The 23,047-nt window shown below is 35.6% G+C and overlaps 1 protein-coding gene and 1 long non-coding RNA gene across 5 annotated transcripts in view; both read right to left on the bottom strand.

Moving 5' to 3' along the window:
- Positions 1-8,418: 8,418 nt before the first annotated feature.
- On the bottom strand, positions 8,419-12,206 carry LOC127834845 (uncharacterized). The gene is made up of 2 exons (XR_008028247.1): positions 10,764-12,206; positions 8,419-10,618 (listed from the first exon to the last, which is right to left on the bottom strand). It is a non-coding gene; the product is annotated as an uncharacterized LOC127834845 (long non-coding RNA).
- Positions 12,207-12,225: 19 nt separating this feature from the next.
- Positions 12,226-23,047, bottom strand: part of LOC127834844 (macrosialin-like) — a 36,035-nt gene continuing 25,213 nt past the window's right edge. For 2 of the 4 annotated variants that reach the window (XM_052360916.1, XM_052360913.1), the window contains 3 exons: positions 17,833-17,964; positions 16,892-16,966; positions 12,226-15,165 (listed from right to left, as the gene is read on the bottom strand). In XM_052360916.1, the coding sequence (XP_052216876.1) occupies positions 15,098-15,165; positions 16,892-16,966; positions 17,833-17,964 (275 nt within the window). In that variant the 3' untranslated portion in view covers positions 12,226-15,097. Of the gene's footprint in view, positions 15,166-16,891; positions 16,967-17,832; positions 17,965-19,496; positions 19,539-19,944; positions 20,027-22,039; positions 22,154-23,047 lie in introns of all 4 variants that reach the window. The other 2 variants (XM_052360914.1, XM_052360915.1) reach the window with 2 other exon arrangements.

Here is a 23,047-nt window from a genome sequence, read left to right as displayed (position 1 = left end):
TATTAAATTAAAAACTTTTTTGTTTCCATTATTTTAATGGTTTATAATACTGCAATTAACTCTGTACTTTGTAATCAATTATGTTCATCGACATACGCGAAAACAATGGAGTTGGAATCAACACAAACTGATCAGCATAACATGTAATGATACTCATTGAATTGAAACGTCATTTCATACAAAACAGCTCGATTCGGCGTTTGTGACATGATACACAAAAACTGGCATAACTTTGTCATTTTTAGGAATTGAATGCTCAAATTTCGGATTTTGATTATTAAGATGTAGCACTTTCATAATACATGCTTAACTGAAAAAGTCATTTTCTGACCAGGATAGTCAAAATCGCGTTCCCAGCCACATATACAAACTGCTAGCCAGATCATAATTATGTATACTGTAAAGCCCTAAAACAAATAAGAACACCTCTTACCTTTAATGGTTCAAACCTGCCGCACAAACCCCGATGAATTCGCAGACAATGAACTTGTCTACGATACATCACATTGTACAAAAAACATTCAATTTATATTAGAAAAGTTTGTAATGAACACGATTATTGTGTTCCAAATTCAAAAGAGTAACCAACCCGTTCAGTTAATATGTACATAACATTTCATATTGGTTAAACATTAGTAAGTTATTTTAAGTAACTTATTTTCGCACGCTCAACAAAAAGTATAACTAAAGAATAACATTTCACAAGTAATAAAATCGTTGTCGTTTGTTGAAATTAGAAACACCAAATGCAGGAATGAAAACACGTGTTAACGTCAATTTCATTATGTAAGCATATTCATTACCTAAAACGTGATGTTTCAGCAGAACAATATATGGGTTGTTAACGAAATGGCACTGGTTTGAGCTATGTTTTTGTGTTTGCATAGCCCGTCCTTTTGCATTGTTTTTAATTTACGGAATATTTTTAACAGAGCAATATATTTAATTGTACACCATAAATGTGTTCACTATGTTAATTGCTGCTAAAACATTAAGGCTCGTATCAATTAGATTTAATGTTTATTTTTAAAACGAATATTTGGTCTCATAACGAAGTCGAATCTGTGTGGCTTGATACAGTTTCGATTTAGTGTTTCGTAGTTAATAACGTGCTTGAGAACCAGACGTAAGTATATTGCAGAGATTGCATGGGTTAATAGATGGATTTTAGACGCCTCTGTGGAAATCGTCACTCAATCTTAAAGATGTCAAATGTTTATTTTTGGTTACGATGAACAGCTACAAATGTACACTTAATTTGTAATTATCTTTCTTGTTAAGGTAAACATATTTATATTTATCGATTGTGTTATTTGCAGGTGCGGATGTCTGTCTTGCCTGTACTGATTCACCTCTGACACGAGAATGCCTTTACACTGTGACGTGTGAATCACACGAGGTACACACTTTAAATGGCCGGTTATTGTTGTGTTACCCCACTTAAATCTGCATTACGCGTAGCATTAATCTTCAATGAACATGTCGCATTATAAATATATAATTAAGCACAATTTTTTCACATCATTTTAAATTGACTGCATCTTGTTGTCAAGTATTTATAACAATGAACGTTGATAATTATGACCTCTATATTAGCGGCTATTATGTGTTCAACTTACAAACCTTTATTTCTTTACAATCTTCTATACTCATGCTGTATTGCGTAAGTAAAGTTAATGTAACATTAGCAAATGGATAAGCATGAAGTTGAAATTGAAGGCTGATGTAAATGGTGTACTACCTGAAAAACATACTTGCGTATAACATGTATGTTTTTTTGAACTTAAGAGTTGCTATGCTGACGCATTCGAGAATCCAAATGGTGACATCATATTCAATATGGGCTGTCGTGATAGAACAGTAAGTTTGTTTACCGGTAAAATATAATATACATGTGCACATAACATGAACACACATGTTTACATCACATATCTTGATGTCATGAACTACAACAGTATTAGTGATATTATTCTTAGAACACATACCAGGCATACAACGCAATATATTTATTATACTGTACCAAATATGTTATAGTGAGTTCACGACGAGTGAGTTTTTTATCATACAACAGGTTTTCATGTATCTTTCTTAGTTTACAGAAACATTAAAAAATGCATACATTATATCCCCTAAACATACTTAACATTCTTAATATGTTCATTTATGGATGATCGACTGTTAAAAAAAACCCATAAGATACACACCTTTGATATTATGTATAACAGATTCATGCATATAAATAAATGCATATCATGTATGTTTGTTATTCCTTGATGAAAAATGACCTGTTAGGTCTGGAATAAAACACTTTATCTGTTCAAACAAACAGTGAATCACAACACAATATATTGTATACGTATAATGTTTAATTAATTACTTTATCATACATGTATTGATTGTTGTCACCATAGTGTTGAAGACAGGATGAACGTTGCTGGTTAAACTTTTTTCTTTAATTACATAATCCTGTGTTTTTAACAAAATATCCTTTGAATAAGATAATCATTTGTAAAATTACAGGAAAACACTGTTTAAAAGCTTAACACATATAATGAAAAAATGCAGTCTGTAAGTCTTCGTAGACTTCCGATCCAACACTCGTTCTAAATAGAAGATGTGCTGGCGCTTATGGTTCATGATGTGAAAACTGTACAAAGGTGCTTATTTCGGTGTTAATTTAAAATTATTTACATGGTCATATCATACCTGATAATAATTTGCAAATCTTTTGGTGTTCGTACTTTGTTATTTCGCCCAATCTGTATTTTTGGCTGAAATACATAGAGTTGCAGCTTAAGACAATAATTAAAAATATTTTCGACTTGGTCATGAACACAAACATTTATATGGACATTCGCAACTAGAAAATCTGACAAGAAGAGAAACATAAACAATATACTTACTTACAATATCAAATAGATTTTATCATATTTCTGACACATTAATTGTGTAGTCACTACGAATGAAATTGTTATTGCTTACATGCTATTGTATGATTGCACAAAGTTTTGCAAAGGAAATTTGATTGAACAACCATATTCAGTTCACATTTGGCTGCTGTAAACTGATCAACTGTTTGACAGTTATCTTCAAGTACATAAAGTTATAGAAAACGTTAAGGGGAATATATGCTTTAAACTGTTTAACGAAATGTTATTACTGTCATTATAGAAAAATTCAACAATAAATGTTAAATTTAGAAGTGTTTCAGATTTTGACAACTTTCGGGTAAAACACACAAACTTGACAAAGATATATCGTCTGAAATCTTCATTGTGACACCCACACGGCCCTAACGGCTCATACATTCACCATGAGTGATGGAAGAGATTCATTTTACTAATAAATTTGCAATGTGTTGAAGCAAACCTACTCAATATTAAGAAAAACTCACCTTTAAAAAAGCAAGATGTTTATTCGAAAATTAAGAATGTCGAACTGTGCCCTACTGTGTCATTGTTTAATAAGCTGTGGTTAATTTAAACAATATTAAAACCAAAAGAAAGTACGGAACATTATTGTTCTTCTAACTTAATTATCTTGGTGTATGTTTTCTAAATAAAATAATTGCTTTATCGCAAGAATTGGCTTGAAAAAGTATGCAAAACGGTAGTCACACGTTTAAGTCATTTTTTTCGGAAACAACGTCAGCGCCAAAACGGTCAAAATCTCAATCCCAGCCACATATCGCCCAATCGGTGCAAAAAGGTACCATGTGACATTGACATTATAAGTCACATGGTACCTTTTTGCACCAATGGGGCGATATTTCCTTTTCTTATATATATATATATATATATATATATATATACTCATACTGGGTTAACTATAGGGTCTGTGATATATTTCCGGATTGTTGGGTACTTCCCTTTCCCATGCTAGTATCCAACTGAAAAATAGCGTGTTTTATGCGAATTACCTTCAACAACCTATATATAACTCAAAACTTAATATATCTAGTTATTTCTGCAGACAAATAACATATACATTTTTTTACTTTAAACCTCATATCTGGGTCCCCATGACCCAATTATTTTTTTATATATGTATACTCTGTGATACTTGATACCGACATACCGGATCCCTGAGTTAGTGTCACTTGAAATACGAAACATTGTTTGCTAAAAAATGAGTTGGCCTTGAGCATAGTTATATCTTGCGACACTCGCATTAGAATTGTGGTTAAGATCTTCTCGACCTCAAACTTGATATATTAAATTCTCACGATCAGATTTGTTTGTATTTGTGTGGCCTATGCATGAATCGCTCTGCATGGTTTCCTTGCATTATACATTTAATAACATTTTGAGTCGAATTCATTTTACAGAGGGAATGACACAATGGTGAACTAAATATGTGTTTAATGTTATTTTAATATTTTTTTGAATTTTTGCATTATTTGACTACGTATCGTGTTATTTTCTCCTGTTGCGTGATTATGTAGTCGCCGGAACTTTTAAAAGCACAATGTCCTTGGTTAAACAATTGAGATAATGTAGGATAGAATCATCCTTGTAGAAATCATTGAATTATATAACAGTGGTGTCCGTGTGATGCAAGCAGCTATAATGAAACAGTTGTCGCTATAACAGTTTCATTGCAAAGATACGTAAAGGTAAAGCAGTTGCGGATCGTTAATGGTAAATAGATATAACAACCAAAAACAAAACATTTATAGGATTATTAAATTGAAATGAAAAATAGCAGTCAAACGAATATTTAAACGTTATAACAATATGTATTTACTTATTGTGTTTAAACCTGACGTGATGTCACCCTGGCGTGACACGAGTATAAATGTTTTTTATGATAGCTTCGAAAAGGATTTCAAAGATAATGACTAAAACACGCAGCGATTCCTAGTACAAGAAGAGTACCGCTATTAAGACCACATTGAACACTGTAAATTGCAATTTTTCAAGATTGCATGGTCCCAAAGTATTAAATAAAGAACAAAATACCCTGTTAATTATTTAGTCCGACATGCTATTAAGACCAAGCTGAAAGTAGCGGAACTTTACTGTAGTTTTATGTGCCTTCGTGGAAAATGATCCAGTCATCGATATTCGGTCCACTTCCTCATGTCCAACAGAAAGGTATTCATTTCGTGCTTTGAACTATTCTGAAGATTTTAGTCATAGTTATGTCATAAATATCGAATAGGGACTTGTAAAACCAGTTCTTTAACTTGCATTATTGCTTCGCAAGAATGGACCTGTAAAAATGCTTTTAAATTAGTTAAAAGGAAGGTATTTTGAAAAAAATCCTGTTTTTGTCTTATAAACAAAAAAAAACATTGAATGTGATACATAACCCATCACAGTATCCAATAACAGACGGACGAAAAGATTTGAGTATAGCCTATACCACTTGCGACTGGGTATAATACATAAAAACCTCCAATAACTAAAGGCAGTGGCTAGTCGTACATTCCCGTACGGCTAGACAAGAGGCTAACCGTACGGCCCCGTACGGCTAGACAATAGGCTAGCCTTACGGCGCTGTACGTATTATAGCCTTTCCTATAGAGATTGTCTAGCCGTACGGCTTATAAAGTATAGAATTGTCATTTAGTGCTGTTAATCAGTAATATGCAGCAAAGACAAATAAGCGCCCGAGCCGATTGTGACGAAGATATTTCGTACATATTTTCCTACAATAAGGCTATTATTCCATCAATCCGCATCCGTATCCGCGTCAGTATCCGCAAAATCGTTATACGGACGCTATTTTCCATTTATCCGCAAACGGATGCGGACGAGATACGGACGGCATTTAGCACGATGAGAGTATCTGTCATCTAAAAAATAAACTGAAAATCTATCGAATTCGTGAAAAAAATACCCGGAATTATACAACCAACGCAGTTCTGCATATCGGGACTCTGATTATACTTTAAAGTTTAAATGTATGGAAAATCATAGCCAATGCACTAAAAGAAGATGTTTCAGGTATTTACCATTTGTATCCTTTTACGGACAGAACGATGATTTGTACCTTATATCTACTTAAATTCACGCTTAGCAGCTTGCCCTTCGTAATAATTATCTCAAAAATTATAATTTTTAGTTTTATCCATATACAAAAATAAAGATACGTTCGACGTATGCGGATAAATGGAATATAGCGTCCGTATATTTTGCGGATACGGATACATTTACAGATAGATGGAATAGTAGCCCAAGAATGCTCACTTGAGCGTTCTATTGCGGACGCCTTTTCGCATGCGGATACGGATGAATGGAATAAGTGCAGTGCATTTCTACTTTTATTTTATTTTTTGCGGATGCGGATATGCGGTTGCGGACAGATGGAATAGTAGCCTATAACTGAAGCATTCGTATTTTTAGTTAGTGTTCGTGTGGCGTATAAATGGTTGCAGGAATTTATCAAAGCGCTGACGTCACTGTAGGTGTTCGTTGTTGTATAAGTTTAGACGCAACTCAGTTTAAAAAATTATGTTATAGCTTTTTATATTGCAAGTTTTGAATGAACACAATCCATTCAAAATTATAAAGAGTGTGTCTTAAAGCACAGGTTCAGATGTGTTTTTTTAAATCATTAATAAAAAATATATTTTTAGCTTCGTTTTGGGAAAACAGGGCTAAATGCTTATGCATAAATTGTCATCCCAGTACAAGAGACCCTTTAAACATTATAAAATAAGACATGTCGTCCTTGTTTAGCGTGTTTGCATTGCACAAGCTAATCAGTATGCACAGGCTTATCTTATTTGACATGCATTAAGCCCTGTTTTCTCTGAAAGCAGCCAGTATGTGCAGATTTTCAATGATAAACACTAGACTGGCCAATATCGTTTTACAAGCTGTTAAACTCTATTACTCATATACACCAACTGCAGTGCACCAGTGAGTGGTGGACTATAAACAGGCAAATGTGGTGGTTATCTTTCCTAGCAGACGCTAGTAGAATGTGTAGTCTGCTGCAACGGACAGTGGTTGTCTTTCCATGTCATAGTTAAAGGGATCTTTTCACGGTTTGGTAAATTGACAAAATTGAAAAAAGTTGTTTCAGATTCGCAAATTTTCGTTTTAGTTATGATATTTGTGAGGAATCAGTATTACTGAACATTAACCATGGTCTAATATAGCCATTATATGCATCTTTTCACGATTTAAAAACCTAAAAATTATAGAGCGTTGCAACGCGAAACGATTGAATAATTTGGAGAGTTCTGTTGTTATCGTTTAAATTTGTGAAACTACGAAGATTGCTTATATCAGGTATAGAATACACCTCTCATGTATGCTTGGCAGGATAGCTTATTAGGCTAAAGCGTTTTTTACTCCAGGATTCCGGGGGTCACTGGTTCGAGCCCTTGTACGGGCTACTTTTTTTCCATTTTTAAATTATTTTTTTTCTGGAGCGTTAAAAATCCAATGCTTACATTCATCAATATAAAGCATCTAATGACAAACTTCAAAACATGTCAAAATCTGTGAAAAGGCCCCTTTAAGGCTTCTACGCACATACCGATTTGCAAAAACATTAGCGTTAGATGACGCTCACACTAAAAATGAACCGTTAAACTAAATTTAGATTCACATCGTACATGCACGATTTACATGCTGGCGAATTCGACTGTACATACATTTTCGATTTCAGAATTTAATATCTGGCTTATTTTGCATATATCGACACATGTTCTTCTTAACTTTTATTTAAGTTTATGTTCAAATATATGTTTAATAAGTTGGTTTTTTTACACATTTTATGTAAATTAATAAATATTTGAAAAAATCGTATAATCTCGCTTTAAAAATTCTTCATCTTTCACGGCTTCCTTTCATGTCATACGGTTGCTTATTTGATTCATTAATTAGTCGACGTTCCTAAGGCGTGAAAAACCTGTAATAAAGAGTTGCGGCATCGATATTTTGAAATTTAATGACGACAGCTGTCAAAGTTACGTTCTAGAAATTGACTTACACACATAATTTAAATCGGTTTCTTATTTGATTCTTTAATAAGACGACTTTCCTATGTAAGGAGTGAAAACTGTTTTAATTAGTTGCGGCATCGATATAATGAAATTCAATGACGGCCAAGGTACTTCTCAGAAATGGAGTCACACAAATAATTTAATTGTCGTTCAGACAATGGATAAATATATGGTTTCATACAAGCAATTTATCAGTTCACTGAAAATGGTTGTCTTTAACTTAGACAATATCCATAGGAAATGCTATACGTACAGAGCCGTACGGCAAACTTATTGTCTACCCGTACGGGGCCGTGCGGCTAGCCTCTTGTCTAGCCGTACGAATAGCCACTGTAAAATGTATAGTTATTTCATTTTCATTTTACAAATGTCTCTAAAAATATATGTAAATTTTCTCTATCATGGAAGTGTCATTTATTCATACAACACATGACAAATTATAACAACAATATATGTTAAAATTATCTGACCCTTGTCAGACGTTTTATTATGAAACTAATAAATGATATGCATGATTGTCAGATTGTGAAATGCTCAATTCAAGTATTATATAAGAGATAAATGGTGACGGACCCATGACAAACAAATAATTGGAGATAGTAGTAACAATCCATCATAAGTTGCAGTACGAACTAAATGATTATCATGAAAATAAAAACTGATTTAATAAGCAAATTCGTTGAATTGATATCCCCCGCCATTATACTTCTGGATACAAGTTATGGCTCTGGACACACAAAAAAAGCATTTTTTTCAAATACAAAGGGTCATAACTCCGCTATTATTCAAGGATGTACAATGCCATTTGGCGTGCATCATCCTCTTATCCATATATATATACTCATACCAAGTTTCAATGAAATCTGCCAAAGCACTTCCAAGATATGGTTTCGGACACAAAAGTGCCGGACGGACAGACGGAAAGACGGACAATGCCAAATTAATATCCCTCCGCTGTTTGTGGGGGATCACAAAAATTAAGCAAAATTAATTACATACACAACAAGATGCGTTTGTGAAACCCAATGTCCCCGTATATAACGTTTGACCTTGAAGGATGACCTTGACCCTTCACCACTCAAAATGTGCAGCGCCATGAGATACACATGCATGTCAAATATAAAATTGCTAGCTTCAATATTGCAGAAGTAACATAACATGAGCAATTTTGACCCATATATTTGACCTTGAAGGATGACCTTGACCTTTCACCACTCAAAATGTGCAGCTCTATGAGATACATATGCATGCCAAATATCAAGTTGCTATCTTCAATAGTGCACAAGTATTCATAAAATAAGCGATTTGGGCCACATATATTTAACCTCTGACCTTGAAGGATGACTTTGACCTTTCAACACTCAAAATTTGCAGCTCCATGAGATACACATGCATGCCAAATTTCAAGTTGCTATCTTCACTATTGCAAAGGTATTAATAAAATAAGCGATTTGGGCCACATATATTTGACCTCTGACCTTGAAGGATGACCTTGACCTTTCACCACTCAAAATGTGCCGCTCAATGAGATACACATGCTTGCCAAATATCAAGTTGCTATCTTCAATATTGCAAAAGTATTCATAAAATGAGCGATTTTGGCCACATATATTTGACCTCTGACCTTGAAGGATGACCTTGACCTTTCACCAATCAAAATGTGCAGCTTCAGGAGATGCATTTGCATGCCAAATATCAAGTTGCTACCTTCAATATTGCAAGTTATTGCAAAATGTTAAAGTTGGCATAAACAGACCAACCAACCAACCAACAGACCGACAGAGCAAAAACAACATGTCCCCCACTACTATAGTGGGGGACATAAAAATAGACTGATCCTACAAGCAAACCCCATATTTACACAGAACACTGTCTGAATTGACATAAATTTGGACAAAAAACATGCATTTTCCTGGAATCGAAGCACAGACCTTTTGATTGCAAACAACAGTCTTACTTACTAAGACATTTCTGAAAATTACACGTTGCCAGCAAAGTACATTTTTAAATCAGATATGCAATGTCATGTCCTTACCAAATTGTACTAGAGCTGTTTTCACTTCGAGTTTGCAAACAGCCTTAAAATATAAACTAAACACTAGAAAAGAATCTTTAACAAGGGCTGTTTGTAAAACATGCATGCCCCCATATGGGCTGTCTGTTGTAGTGGCAGCCATTGTGTGAATACGTTTTTTGTCACTGTGACCTTGACCTTTGACCTAGTGACCCGAAAATCAATAGGGGTCATCTGTGAGTCACGATCAATTTACCTATGAAGTGTCATGATCCTAGGCAAAAGCGTTCTTGAGTTATCATCCGAAAATCATTTTACTATTTCGGGTCACCGTGACCTTGACCTTGTGACCTCAAAATCAATAAGGGTCATCTGTGAGTCATGATCAATCTACCTGTGAAGTTTCATGATCCTAGGCATATGCGTTCTTGAGTTATTATCCGAAAACCATTTTACTATTTCGGGTCACCGTGACCTTGACCTTTGACCTAGTGACCTCAAAATCAATAGGGGTCATCTGCGAGTCATGATCAATCTAGCCATGAAGTTTCATGATCCTAGGCGTATGAATTTTTGAGTTACCATCCGGAAACCATTTTACTATTTTGGGTCACCGTGACCTTGACCTTTGACCTAGTGACCTCAAAATCAATAGGGGTCATCTGCGAGTCATGATCAATCTACCCATGAAGTTTCATGATCCTAGGCGTATGCGTTCTTGAGTTATCATTCAAAAACCATTTTACTATTTTGCGTCACCGTGACCTTGACCTTTGACCTAGTGACCTCAAAATCAATAGGGGTCATCTGCGAGTCATGATCAATGTACCTTATGAAGTTTCATGATCCTAGGCCCAAGCGTTCTTGAGTTATCGTCTGACAACCACCTGGTGGACGGACCGACAGACTGACATACCGACAGACCGACCGACATGAGCAAAGCAATATACCCCCTCTTCTTCGAAGGGGGGCATAATGAGATAAAAGTGCACTTACAAAATCAAAGTCTTTCATTTTGAAAACCAATAGACAGAATTATAACATATAAAAAGTATACAATCTTCAGTACACTGATCAACAAATTAAAACATTTTAAATCATACAATTTGCATAAAATTCAAAGCTTGATATCTCAAAAACTTATCCACAATATTGAAAGATATTAAGAATCTTACAATCTGCATCATAACTAAAGCTCAATATCTTATAAAACTGATTGACGAAACTGCAACATTTTACAAATTATTTAATCTACAAAAAATGGAAAACTTCATATTTCAAAATTCAACCGACAGCATTGACACATATTTAGAATCATACAAAGTAAAAGCTTCAAATGTCAACTTGAAATGAGTCCAAAGTACACGGACTTTAGTGAAACACTGGTAAGGGACTAAAAAGGCAGTTAACAACAAGAGCTGTGTTCGTAAAACACAATCCCCCTTACTGCGCCGCTTTGAAGCCATATATTCGACCTATGACATTGAATTATGACCTTGACCTTTCACCACTCAAAATGTGCAGCTCCATGAGATACACATGCTTGCCAAATATGAAGTTGCTATCTTCAATATTGCAAAAGTATTCATAAAATGAGCGATTTTGGCCACATATATTTGACCTCTGACCTTGAAGGATGACCTTGACCTTTCAGAAAATTAAAATGTGCAGCTCTATGAGATACATTTGCATGCCAAATATCAAGTTGCTATCTTCAATATTGCAAAAGTTATTGCAAATGTTAAAGTTGGCGTAAACAGATCAACCAACCAACCAACCAACAGACAGGACAAAAACAATATGTCCCCCACTACTATAGTGAGGGACATAAAAATAGACTGAACCTTCAAGCAAACCCCATATTTACATAGAACAATGTCTGAATCGCCATAAATTTGGACAAAAAACATGCATTACCCTGTATTTGAAGCACAGACCTTTTGATTGCAAACAACAGTCTTACTAAGACATTTCAGAAAATTACACGTTGCCAGCAAAGTACATTTTAAAATCAGATATGCAATGTCATGTCCTTACCAAATTGTAATAGAACTGTTTTCACCTCGAGTTTGCAAACAGCCTTAAAATATAAACTAAACACTAGAAAAGAATCTTTCAGGAGATAAAAGTGCACTTACAAAATCAAAGTCTTTCATTTTGAAAACCAATAGACAGAATTAAAACATAAAAATTATGCAATCTTCATTACACTGATCAACACCATTAAAACATTTTAAAATCATGGTGGCCATGTTTTTCTTAGCAACTGGAACCAATTTCAAACTTGTCCAAATATCATTGGGACAAATCTTCTGACAAAGTGTCATGATGATTGTACAATAAATATGGCTTCTAGAGTTTTAACAGGGTTTTACTTTAGCCATATAAGGAAAAATGCCACGCCCCCTTAGCGGCCATGTTTTTCCACCAACTAGAACCATTTTTGAACTCATCCAAGATATCATTAGGACAAATCATCTGACCAAGTTTCATAATAATCGGAAAATAAATGTGGCCTACAGAGTGGTAACAATGTTTTAGTAAAGCATGATACATAACCATATTAGGAAAAATGCCCCGCCCCCTGGTGGCCATGTTTTTTAAGCAAACGAAACTATTTTTGAACTAATCCAAGATATCATTAGGACAAATCTTCTGACCAAGTTTCATGAAGATAAGAAAATAAATGTGGCCTATAGAGTGTTAACAAAGTTTTACTATAGCCATATAAGGTAAAATGCCCCACCCCCTGGCGGACATGTTTTTCAACCAACCAGCATCATTTTTTAACTTGTCTACGATATTTTTTGGGATGAATATTCTGACCAAGTTTCATGAAGATCGGAAAATAAATGTGGCCTCAAGAGTGTTAACAAGATTTTACAATAGCCATTTTTATAAGGAAAAATGCCCCTTGGCAGCCATGTTTTTCAAGCAAACATAACCATTTTCAAACCCATCCAAGATATTAATGAGACAAATATTCTGACCAAATTTCATGAAGATTGGACAATAAATGTGGCCTCTAGAGTGTTCACAACGTTTTACTATAGCCATATATAGCCATATAAGGAAAAATGCCCCGCCCTTTGGCAGCCATGTTTTTCAAGCAAACGTAACCATTTTCAGCTCGTCTAAGATATCATTGAGACCAAACTTCTGACCAAATTTCATGAAGAATGGACAATAAATGTGGCCTCTAGAGTGTTAGCAATGTTTAACTAAAGACATAAGGAAAACTCCCCCGCCCCTTGGCGGCCATGTTTTTTCACTGATCTGGACCATTTTCGAACTCGTCCAAAATATAAATAAAACCAATGTTTTGACCAAGTTTCATGATGATTAGGCAAACATTTTGACTTCTAAAGTGTTCACAAGGTTTCTCTATAGCCATATAAGGAAAACTGCCCCGCCCCTGGCGGCCATGTTTTTCAACGGACCGGAACCAATTTTTAACTCAACCAAAATATCATTTAGACAAACATTTTGACAAAGTTACATGAAGATTGGACTTCTACAGTGTTCACAAGTTTTTTTGTTGTTTTTTTGACCAAGTGACCTAATTTTTGACCCAGCATGACCCAGTTTCGAACTCAGTCGAGGTATCAATGTGACAAATGTTCTGCAAAATTTCATGAAGATCAGACAATAAATGTGGCATCTAGAGTGTTCACAAGGCAAAATGTTGACGACATACAACGCACAACGGACAAAAGACAATCACAAAAGCTCACCATGAGCATGTTGCACTCAGGTGAGCTCAAAAGTTATGGCCAATTTTAAAGTTTCCAGACGGACGGACAGAAGCAATATATTTAACATTTAACCTTGAAGTATTACCTTGACCTTCACTTTTCACCACTCAATATGTGCAGCTTCACAAGATGCACATGCATGCCAACTGGAGCTTTGTCACAGACGTGACATATACCCCCACATAACGCATTGACACAGACTATTTTGTATGCTGTCTTCACAAAACAAGATAATACAATTTATGGCGATTTTTTAAGAATCATTTTGCCATTATCATTTATAGCCATTTTGACCTTTGAACTCTTGAATTGTTTCACATGACAAGCCTTCCAATGACTTTGAACAAAATTGATGTACAGAGTCATTTTAAAATCTTACAATGAATGACATATTTATGGCCCAGACAAGATAATTTATTGCCATTTTTGACCTTTGAACTAAAACTACGAACTTGACTTTGGAGATATCGACGTAATTCTTTCGCGCGACACACCGTCAAATGATGGTGAACAAAAGAGCCAACGATTTTAAAATCGCACAATAAACAACATAGTATTTGCCCAGACAAGCTCAATTATGGCCATATTTTACCTTTAAACTCAAATTGTGCCCTTGTTCTTGGCAATATCGACGTAATTCTTTCGCCCGACACACTGTTCAATGATGGTGAACAAATGTGCCAAATGATTTTAAAATTTCACAATAAAAAACAAAGCTATGGCCCGGACAAGCATTTGACCTTTGAACTCCCAAGTGTGACCTTGACCTTTGAGATATTGACGAAATTTTTTTTAACGCGACACACCGTTCCATGATGTAGAACAAATGTACCGAGTCATTTAAAAATTTAACGATAAATAACATAGCTATGGTCCGTACAAACTTACAGTTTAAAACATACTAAGTGACCCCATGACCTAGTTTTTGACCTGGCATGACCCATATTCAAACTTGACCTAGACATTATCTACATACAACTACTGACCAAGTTTGGTGAAGATCGGATGAAATATCGGGACAGACCGACAAACGTGACTCCTATATAGCCCCCATTACCAATTGTAATAGGGGTATAAATATCAAGTTGCTATGTTCAATATTGGAAAAGTTATGGCCATATAAGTTTTCGGCCAGATGGACAGACTGACTGACTGACGGACAGTTCAACTGCTATATGCCACCCTACCAGGGGCATAAACATATTCCACAGTTCAACAATTCTTTTTCCATTTTTGTTTTTCCATAATAATGTTATGGACCCTTGCCCTTATCTGGGCCACTGTTCTTCCGGTAAGTATTTTTAGGGACCCCATTATTTTTGAGCCAGATGGCATTTTTTTTCTCTTAATTCATCTCTAAAAAAGTTAGTGAAACATAATTATGTTCTCTTCGCTGGCCCACTTTCGTTTCATTCCTTTTCTTGTCCCTGTCCCTAAAACAAGAATAGATATAAAAAATAAAATAGCAATGAGTATCATGTCAGTGTTTTTTTCAGTTTTGGGGGAAAGGGGTCGGGTCCCCTGAGAGGGGGATAATTCACGTGTAAAAGGGGAAATTTCAATGCTAAGCAAGTAACATACAAAATCAAGTTGTAACACCATAATTCACCATACACAGAGAGAAAAACATTATTCCAACTTTTTTTGTCATCAACATGTTATGTTTATGTTCAAAGATCAACATTTTTTGGCTTTTCTGTGAATTATTTAAACGAGGTATTGATTAAAATTGAACTACACTTCCAAGAGGGGAAATTTTCAAATATTTTTGGGAAAAATATACACTCTAAGCAGCAAACTCATTTGTTCAGTGACTGTAAGCCCTTTATTTTGTTGACTTTTCTACTGAATTGATCCTTGCACACAAAGTATCAACATAACAAGTCAGTGTTCTGCCGTGGATGCGCCCTTGTGTTATTGTCGCAAAAAACAAATATTTGTCCCCACCCGTTTTCTGTATATGGGTCCGTGGGCGCACATGAATTAGAAATAAAAACTAATCGATTCAATTTGTAAGTCGGTAAAGTAATCGAGTGAATGTGTAACCAGAACAAACTATTTCATTGGACATGATGTCATTTCACAGCCAATGGTTAATTTATTTAATATTAACACTCTATTTCATTGGTAAGTTGAGATTATAACAACCAATCAGATATCAAGGAAATTTCCAAACCTATCAAAATGGCTTAATGTGACAGGCCAAAGAAAACAAAATCCATTTATTTTTTTTCCTCCGGCAAGTAAAATTAGAAAATATGACAATAATATTAACAACCCAACAGAGTCTTCCCAAGTCCCAACATCGTTTAGCAATTACGAAAAAAAGTCTGCCCCTAAACGTACATTCCAAGAAAATTGGCTTCAAAAATGTCCTTGGTCACTGTTTGACAACAACAAAATGACATGCAGATTGTGCATAAAGCAAAAAAGAAAACGCCTTTACTATCGGTATTTCTAATTATCGAACAAGTACTTTGACATGCGGAGTCCAATGACCATAAATCTGTTCAAAGTTTTGTAAATATGTTGACAACTGTTTGACAGAGTTAAAGAGTTTTTTGAATGTTCCAGTTTTAATAACAATGTTACAACCTGACTGTAAGAAGTTTAAGCAAGTTTAAAAGTTCAAGTTAAAGGTTATTAGTTTCCACACATTTAATTCTGCTACAAAAATATTTCTGTGTCCCCATATTTTTTCTTTTTGTCCCCACTTTTGTAATCCTAAAGGGTCCCCAACAGTAAAATTTCACGGCAGAACACCGCAAGTGATACAATGATTGAATATTGTAGAGCAAGGTTTTCCTGATAAAAATGCACAAAACCTGAACATGTTAGGAGGTAAAATGAACTAACTGAAACTGTTTTAACACCAGTTTAAAACAATTTTTCACACATATAAGAACTGACAGTTCGCAGAACTATCATTTCTTGGAAGAACAAGTACTAAACATTAACTTTCATAGCAAACTGCCTACTTTGTACTTTACAAGGACTTTTACAAGCACATTGTTGTAACCCTGTAGATCACAGAGGAGGTCGTCTAGAGCATCACACTTGACTTGGACTACTCATTTACTTTAATACAGTCATGACATTAGACTCTGTCACATAATGATAGAAAATGCAGAGAAACCCGTCTTCAAATTTAGTTCATACCTTGAGGATTTGGCTGCCTCATTTCATCATGGGTCAGACTGGCTGGCCCTTCACTGGCAGCAGTTGACATGGACTCTGAAAGAACCAAAGTGAAACCTGTAGATTGCATATGATCAGCACAGTCAACACTGGCATGTTGTATCATGAGAGGCTCTGACTCCTGTACAGATTCTAGACTGTGGGTGTCTTCAACAGTTGCCTCAATGACTGTAAACATATAATGTCAACAGTGGGGTCTTGTATGTCTATTATCCATTGGTGGATCTTGCTGAAATCTATAGAAAACATGCATGCCCCCCATATGGGCTGTCCGTTGTAGTCGCAGCCATTGTGTGAATACGTTTTTTGTCACTGTGACCTTGACCTTTGACCTAGTGACCTGATAATCAATTGGGGTCATCTGCAAGTCACGATCAATGTACCTATGAAGTGTCATGATCCTAGGCAAAAGCGTTCTTGAGTTATCATCGGAAAATCATTTTACTATTTCGGGTCACCGTGACCTTGACCTTTGACTTTGTGACCTCAAAATCAATAGGGGTCATCTGCGAGTCATGATCAAACTACCTATGAAGTTTCGTGATCCTAGGCGTATGCGTTCTTGAGTTATAATACGGAAACCATTTTACAATTTCGGGTCACCTTGACCTTTGACCTAGTGACCTCAAAATCAATAGGGGTCATCTGCAAGTCATGATCAATGTACCTATGAAGTTTCATGATCCTAGGCCCAAGCGTTCTTGAGTAATCGTATGACAACCACCTGGTGGACAGACGGACCGATCGACATGAGCAAAGCAATATACCCCCTCTTCTTCGAAGGGTGGCATAAATATATATTGGCTTGGACAACAGAAAATTGTACTAGAATATATAGTCTACAGTTGGGTCATGTCTTTATCATCAATAGATGGGCCTTTATTATATAACAACAGAAATACCATGGGTCAGACTGGCTGGCTCTTCACTTGGCTCCCTCCTATCATGGGTCAGACTGGCTGGCTCTTCACTTGGCTCCCTCCTATCATGGGTCAGACTGCCTGGCTCTTCTCTGTCAGCAGTTGACATGGACTCTGAAAGAACCAAAGTGAAACCTGTAGATTGCATATGATCAGCACAGTCAACACTGGCATGTTGTATCATGAGAGGCTCTGACTCCTGTATAGATTCTAGACTGTGGGTGTCTTCAACAGTTGCCTCAATGCCTGTAAACATATAATGTCAACAGTGGGGTCTTGTATGTCTATTATCCATTGGAGGGTCTTGCTGAAATCTATAGAAAACATGCATGCCCCCCATATGGGCTGTCCGTAGTAGTGGCAGCCGTTGTGTGAATACGTTTTTTGTCACTGTGACCTTGACCTTTGACCTAGTGACCTGAAAATCAATAGGGGTCATCTGCGAGTCACGATCAATGTACTTATGAAGTGTCATGATCCTAGGCAAAAGCGTTCTTGAGTTATCATCCGAAAATCATTTTACTATTTCGGGTCACCGTGACCGTGACCTTTGACCTTGTGACCTCAAAATCAATAGGGGTCATCTGCGAGTCATGATCAATCTACCTAGGAAGTTTCATGATCCTAGGCATATGCTTTCTTGAGTTATCATCCGAAACCATTTTACTATTTCGGGTCACCGTGACCTTGACCTTTGACCTCAAAATCAATAGGGGTCATCTGCGAGTAATGATCAATCTACCTATGAAGTTTCATGATCATAGCCGTATGCGTTCTTGAGTTATCATCCGGAAACCATTTTACTATTTCGGGTCACCGTGACCTTGACCTTTGACCTCAAAATCTATAGGGGTCATCTGCGAGTCGAGATCAATCTACCCATGAAGTTTCATGATCCTAGGCGTATGCGTTCTTGAGTTATTATCCAGAAACCATTTTACTATTTCGGGTCACTGTGACGTTGACCTTTGACGTAGTGACCTCAAAATCAATAGGGGTCATCTGCAAGTCATGATCAATGTACCTATGAAGTTTCATGATCCTAGCCCAAAGCGTTCTTGAGTTATCATCAGGAAACCACCTGGTGGACGAACTGACCGACAGACCGACCGACATGTGCAAAGCAAAATACCCCCTCTTCTTCGAAGGGTGGCATAAATATATATTGGCTTGGACAACAGAAAATTGTACTAGAATATATAGTCTACAGTTGGGTCATGTCTTTATCATCAATTGGTGGGCCTTTATTATATGATAATAGAAATACCAAAGGAAATGTTTTGTTTTCCAAAAGCACTTCTCAAAGTGTTTTTTTATGCTTTTCGGTATAAGGTATGAGATGTACACAAAATAACAACACACATATCCCCCACTAAAATATGTTATAAGACCTGCTTACAATTTAAATCAGAAAATCTTCATACTTGCAAGTAAGTTATTTATCCTTTAAATCATTAAAATAACTCAGAAACAGAAATGTCTAATTGAGCATATAAACTATTTCATAAGGTGTCCAAATCTAAAGGTATTCCTATACTTCCTTTTTTTTAATGGGCTACCATAACAATGACTCTGTTATGGACCACTTTCATAATACAAATGAACAGTGGCCAATGATCTATCATGGGTATAAATAACTATTTTACCTTCTTGATGGCCATCTTCGTCTTCAATTGGAAGAGGTAAATCTATAAAAAATGATTTTTTATTTTAGAAATAACTATTTATAGAAACAAATAACCAGAAGTCACTCTTGATACGACAGTAAATATTTTCAATACTTCAAGGTTGTTAAAAAGTATTTTGTTGCATTAGCATTTCTTTGAGAGGATAAACAATTTTCAAGGCACATAAAATAGGCTTGCCTATTTTTACCACGTAAATTTACGACTTATTGAATTAACGTGGCCAAAACAAGGGCCCCGCCTTTCAAACAATGTTTTACATCGTTTGTCTGTTCTCAAGCGCTCTGTTTTGTTCTGAAGAATGATCATTCAGTCGAATTTACTGACAGCCATAGGAGAGAAAGTAACAAAAATTCTCCATCCCAATTCAGTAAAATGAATTATATTAATAAAATTCTTATAATCAAACCTTCTACTACTATGTCCTTCATCTGCCTTCCCTTCCACTCATTGACTTTACCATTTTCAACAGCATACAACATCAGGGCAACCTATAAAATTTCAAGAAGACCATAATATTCCAGTGTCAACAATACTTCCATCATAACAACAGTAGCAATCCATAGTTCCCTGACCTCACTTTTTATTTCAATATCAATATAATTGAACACAAACGTTGCCATATGCTATTTTGTTGACAGCTTGTGAAAGTCTGCACAGTACCATATTTGTAAATTACACAGCCCTACAAATAATATAATCTCAATTATCTGCCACAACACTTAAAGAAACTAGAGCTTTGTCACAGACGTGACCTATACCCCCATGTGCCCCATCCACACAAGAGAATCTAATTAATGGCTATTTTTAAGAATTATTATGCCATTATCATTTATGGCCATTTTGACCTTAGAACTTAAAGCATAACCTTGACCTTGGAGATATCGACATAATTCTTTCCTGCCACACACCATCCATAACGGTGAACACATGATTTTAAAATCTCACAATGAACAACATAGTTATGGCCCAGACAAGCTCATTCATGGCCTTCTTTTACCTTTGAACAAAGTGTGACCTTGACCTTCGAGATATTGACGTAACTCTTTCACGTGACACACAAGTCATATGACGGTGAACAAATGTGCCAATGATTTTTAAATCTCACAATGAACTACATAGTTATGGCCCAGAAAAGCTCATTTATGGCCATTTTTTACATTTGAACTCAAAGTGTGACCTTGACCTTGGAGATATCGACGTAATTCTTTCGCACAACACACCTTCCAATGATGGTGAAATGTTCCAACTGATTTTAAAATCTCACAAGAACAACACAGTTATTGCCCGGACAAGATGAAATTCTTTGCGCGACACACCCTCCAATGATGGTTAAGAAATGTTCCAAATGATTTTAAAATCTCACAATGAATGACAAAAGTTATGGCCCGGACAAGCATTTTACCCTTGAACTCCAAAAGTGACCTTGACCTAAGTTCTTGGAGATATCGACGCAATTCTTTCGCGCGACACACGGTCCCATGATGGTGAACAAATCAAAACCAAGTCAATTAAAAATCTAACAATAAATGAAATAGTTATGGTCCAGACAAACTTTGTGTTTAAAAGCACTAAGTGACCTTGTGACCTAGTTTTTTTACCAGGCATGACCCATATTCAAACTTGACCTAGACATCATCTAGATACAACTTGTGACCAAGTTTGGTGAAGATCGGATGAAATTTCGGGACAGACCGACAAAGTGACTTTTATATAGCCCCCATTACACATAGATAAGTGGGTATAATTACGCTTTATATTAATGCTAGCTTGTGTGATGTACTGCCTTTAAATATTGCATTTATTGATACCATTTCGGTAAAAGAACTTAATTAATGAAAAGCTGGTCAGTGACCAAAATTCCCATTGAATAAATGAAGAAAAGCCACAATAATATAAAATAGTCAACAATGGCAACAAATTAGCAGACAACACTAAACAGTATGACAATGAGGGCTTAATAGACAAAACAACAATAACATGAACTGGAGAGTTTCCACCTTGGCATGGACATTGGTTGTAGAACAAAACACACTCACAACAAGAGATGTGTTTGTAAGAAACACAATGCCCCTACTGTGCCGCTTTTTTTTATTTGACCTTTGACCTTGAAGGATGACATTGACCTTTCACCACTCAAAATGTGCAGGTCCATGAGATACGCATGTAATCCAAATATCAAGTTGCTGTTTTCAATATTTCAAAAGTTATGATCAAACGTTTAAGTTTTGGTAAAAGTTTTGGACACACACACACACCGTGACACGCACACACATACAAAGAAAGACAAGCCAAAAACAATATACCCCCGTTCATTCGATCCAGGGGGCATAAAAAGCCATTTATGCAAAGCATTCTAGTCAAAGTCAACATCAGATATGGTCTTACTGTGGCTGCCTGTTAAATCATTCTTTCTTTTAGCCCTCTTAGTTACAATATAGCATTTAGTTTTTCAAATATCTGTGTATGGAAAATTTAAAGATTTTTATTAATGAAATATATACCTTTGAGAGTTCCATGGTACTGGAAGGCAACTGATAATATTCCTTGTGGGTCTTCACAACATGTCCCAGATGCTTTGCAAGCAATTTTAGTTCACCATGAGTCATGTCAAGAATCTATAAAGCATGTTAATTCTTGATTATATTCACAAATATGCAGTCATCATTCCAGTTTGCTGCCAATTTAACAAATTTGTTTTGCATCTTCTACAGAAAAGATGTACACAAGAAAGCTTTTATCTGTATAGTTGTAGTCATTATGGTGCTCCAAATTCTTGTAATCACACCATGCATTTACAGAGTCAAAAATTTTGTAATGTTTAATTCTGAAAAAGCCAACACATGGTTTGGTATTTACATGATCCGCCATTTTGAAAATAGCTACTTCCTGTATATATGCCAAAATTTATGTTAAATATAACAATTGGGTCTAACAATTTAAATCAATTATTGGGTTCTCACAGATAACCATTTTCTGTCATACAAAAGCTGCCAAAATCAAAGGTCTCCATAAAAGTTTTTATTATAATTTATTCACAAATTGATGGCAAGCAAATTCAACATAATTACTTATTTCTGTATAAAAGCCGAAGTATACATGTATGTATGGAATGAGTGATGTATTGGACGTCATCATTGATGACGTTCATTCGAACGAATGATAAAGGGGGCTAAGTTTCGTTAAGTTGGTGCATATAGCCGCGATTTGAGTTTCTTGAAAACTGGCCGAACACGTTTGCTGAAATTTGACATGTATATGGACCAGAATGCGATCTACCTGTTGGCGTAGGGGTTATACCTGGCAAAAATCAAGTTTTCGAGTATTTTGTGTTTAAACTTTTTTTGTGGGAACGGGCACGCGCTCAAATAAACATTGTGACGTCACTTCACAAACAGCGTTAGACATCCGCCATCTTGTAACGCGACAAAGAAACTCAGTGTCATTAATTCAATAAACACAGAAAAATATGATTGTGTTTAATAATCATTAATACAAATGTCTATATTTTG

Source organism: Dreissena polymorpha, chromosome 6 (assembly GCF_020536995.1).
Source record: "Dreissena polymorpha isolate Duluth1 chromosome 6, UMN_Dpol_1.0, whole genome shotgun sequence".
Taxonomy (NCBI): Eukaryota; Metazoa; Mollusca; class Bivalvia; order Myida; family Dreissenidae; genus Dreissena; species Dreissena polymorpha.
Note: the sequence above shows the minus strand (reverse complement) of the source record. Positions and strands in the feature narration are given on the sequence as shown.